The sequence below is a fragment of the Nematolebias whitei genome, chromosome 1, assembly GCF_014905685.2.
Source record: "Nematolebias whitei isolate Nwh7 chromosome 1, NemWhi1, whole genome shotgun sequence".
NCBI classification, from domain to species: Eukaryota; Metazoa; Chordata; class Actinopteri; order Cyprinodontiformes; family Rivulidae; genus Nematolebias; species Nematolebias whitei.
The window spans coordinates 59,915,335-59,918,573 of record NC_056498.1 but is presented as its reverse complement, the minus strand read 5'-3'; the positions used below and the strand labels follow the sequence as shown (position 1 = coordinate 59,918,573).

The following is a 3,239-nucleotide window of genomic DNA, read 5'->3' as shown; positions in this document are numbered from 1 at the left end:
CCCCCCCCCCCCCCCCCCCCCCGGGCCTTAAACTGCCGGTCCAAACACACGCAGGTCTGTCTCTTGAGTTCCACAGTCCATGGACCAAGAACAGAGTCAGGTGATCAGAGACAGAGCATCAGAGAAATGGATCATTCCTGCAGGAACAGAGGAAGCTGTAACATCAACAAGATTCAGGGTCAGCTGATCCTCCTGTTACAAGTTCTGGAAGTTATAGCTCATTTAAAGGCAACATATATTTTGTTGCATGTTACATTTATGCTCAGCAGATCTTAAGCTTCATTTTATTCAGGTATTTTGGGAAACTGCACCTACACTTTAGTTTTTGTGGTAGATTTTGTTGATCTAAATTTTGTGCAGACTTTTTCAATCTAAGTAACAGAAGGATCATTTTTATTTTTTATTTTTATACTTTACTAAATAAAGTAATTTCAGTTAAATTAACCCTTGTTTTTTTTGTTTTATATAATACTACGAAGCAACATGTTAAATTAATTTAGTCAAATAAATAACTGATTTCTGTTTTGTTTTTTTTGTTGTTGTTATATCACGATATTTATCGTTATCATCAGAATGCTCTGAAGTATCACAATATTATATTTGAACCATATCGCCCACCCCTAGTAAGTAGTAGTTTATTTTAAGTATTTTAGTATTTATAAAAAAGTCTTAATGGGCTCGGCGCGCTTATGGGTCCTCCTGGGCCCTCCTGGGCCGGGTACCAGCTCTCAAGATTCTCAGATGGGTCTGGGTCTGGTTCTGCTCTGGTTCTGCTCCAGTTCTGCACTTGTTCAGTGGGTTCAGTGCAGCTTCTATGCATACACTGGGCTCCAAGCAGATCAAAACTTTACCTCTATTTTTTTCAGCAGAAGGAAACGGGTCTTATGGGCGGGACCCTGTTGCCTTCTGGGAAACGTGGTTTGTTGTGATTGGGAATACAGTAGAGGCTTACTGAGAGAAAAGTACAAAATGGTGAGGCCTGTCCGAAGTATTTTATTTTTGTCATTAACTTTTTCACAACCACATGAGTACAGTGATACAGTATTACTGTACATCCACAAATTTTTATTTATTTATTTTATTATTTTTGTCCAGTACAGTATATGGACTGTACGTCCACAAACCGCGATAGAGCGAGTCTGTGACAGTCGAACCGAAAAGTTGCGAGGGACTACTGTATTAAAAATATCGGATCCCATTTTGCCTTTTACGCCAGCTGTTGAATATTGTCTGTTTTACTGTCTGTCTTCTCTAATTATGAAATATTTTTTGTGTGTTTGTGTTTTTAGGTTCCATCGGCCGTAAAAAGCTCCAGCTGCAACCAGAAGCTCTGTGGGCCGCAGGTCCTAGCGGTCCTCCAGCCCCTCACTCTCCATTTGCTTCTGAATCCAGTTGACCTTTTTTTCCTAACAAGACACTTTGAATTGCCATAGCAAGGAAAGCTCCGTTGTTTTTATTTTAATTTTTTTCTTTATTTGCAACATTAAACATGGCTGCATTTGATTTAGGAGAGCCAGATGCAAGACTGTGGGGTTGTGCTTGTTTGAGTTTAATGGAAGTTTTAAACTGCTGCAGCTGTTCAAAATGTCTTCTGTGGAGAACATCTGTTGCGTCTGATGATACCTAATTAAAATGACAGCTACAGTAATGTCTTAAGGCCATTTGGAGGCATCAGTGGGACATTTGCACATATCTATGGTGAGAATATCGCTGTGTATAGCTTGCTGGACAGAACATTTATTTATTGTAAAGTACCATTTTTTTATTTTTTTTGTTCTTGTTTTCTGTTTGTTTTTGTTTGTTTGTTTTTGTTCTCCTCAGACCTTGTATTGCTAGGTCCCTGTGAGAGAGAGAGAGAAAAAAAGCAAAACTATATATTGTTAATGTGGCTCAATGTAATATAAAGTCTGCTTGCCTTGTCAGAATACTATGACCATATATGGACATCCTGGTAGAACAGGAAATGGGATGATTGGAGGCTGGTGTGATGTCAGTCCCTGTGTTAGTTGGAGGAAGAGAGGCTGTTCATTCTGGTCTGATGTGCCTCTGTGCTAACTCAAACACTGCAGCTTCTTTTTAAGCCATATTTAGATTAGATTGCCACTAGAGGGGGTTATATTATAAAAGTTACAGAAGGAGGCTCTGGATGTTGGAGGAGAAATAACCTGCGTTACATTTAAACAAATAATTAAACTAGATATCACCCTCTTTGTAATTCTAATACCCCAACATGCCTCCTAATAATACATGGTGATTTTATACCTTCAAACATCCTGAGGTAAGTTACCAATGATCTTGTTTTATTGGAGTTTTTTTATTTGGGATTTTTTTTTGACAAGAGGAGATGGTGCCAAAGAAAAGGCAGGGATTTATTTATTGATTAGGTAAAAGCTTACAGGTTTGAGTTTGTTGGGGAACGTGATATGATTTTTTTTTCTAAATGGGGTGCTGACTGTTTAACCTCAGAGGCAAGCAGCAGGAAGTCAGAAAAATACTTTGGGGTTTTTTTTAACACGCTTTCTCAACATCACCTCCTCATTTTGACTAAAAAACAGCGAAAATACCAACAAATGTTTACCAGAGGGCTGTCATTTGCAGCTCGTGTGCATCATCACGTTCTCTTTATACGTCGCTGTAGCGTGCACCTTGAATTCAGGTAATTACTCAGTTCAGTTTTATTTTTTGGTATTTTTGTGTTTAAAATAACCAAGTATGTACTTAATTTATTACTGAATAGAATTAGTTTTTATTCTGCAGGCAGGTGACAGAGTCAAGATGTTCTTTCAAATGAACACGTGCCTAGCTTTATCATTTATTCGTGTGGTTTATTTTCAGTTGAGTCAAAATAGAGAGTCAAACTGCTCAAGTTGCATGTTAACGCGCCGTGTAAAAAGGATGAATTGAACGGAGCGTAGGAGCTTTTCTGTTTTGTTCCATTTGTCAGAGAGATTTGTGCTGATGAGTGATTGACAGTTTGGGCTTGTCATCACCAAAAAAACCTTGTTTTTGTTTTTTTCTTTCATTAGAGCTCCAATCTTCACTTGTCATTCTTACAAACTGAAAAAAGGCCAAAACAAAGCGTTTCTCTGCGTCTCCATGTGTGGAGATTGTAAAACAAAAAGATGTACAGCGATGGCCAAGAAGAAACAGTATTCATTCATGTTTTGTTCTATTTGGATTTTTTTTTGTTTGTTCTTGTACAGAATGTGTATCGAGCATGTGCATATGATGAAATTAAT

General features: G+C 38.0%; 1 protein-coding gene across 1 annotated transcript in view; it reads left to right on the top strand.

Moving 5' to 3' along the window:
• The window catches only part of phactr2 (phosphatase and actin regulator 2), a 43,600-nt gene extending 41,947 nt beyond the window's left edge, over nucleotides 1-1,653 (top strand). The window contains exon 12 of the mRNA XM_037679688.1: nucleotides 1,290-1,653. Coding sequence (XP_037535616.1) covers nucleotides 1,290-1,305 — 16 coding nt within the window. The 3' untranslated portion in view covers nucleotides 1,306-1,653. The remainder of the gene's footprint in view (nucleotides 1-1,289) is intronic.
• Nucleotides 1,654-3,239: the final 1,586 nt, after the last annotated feature.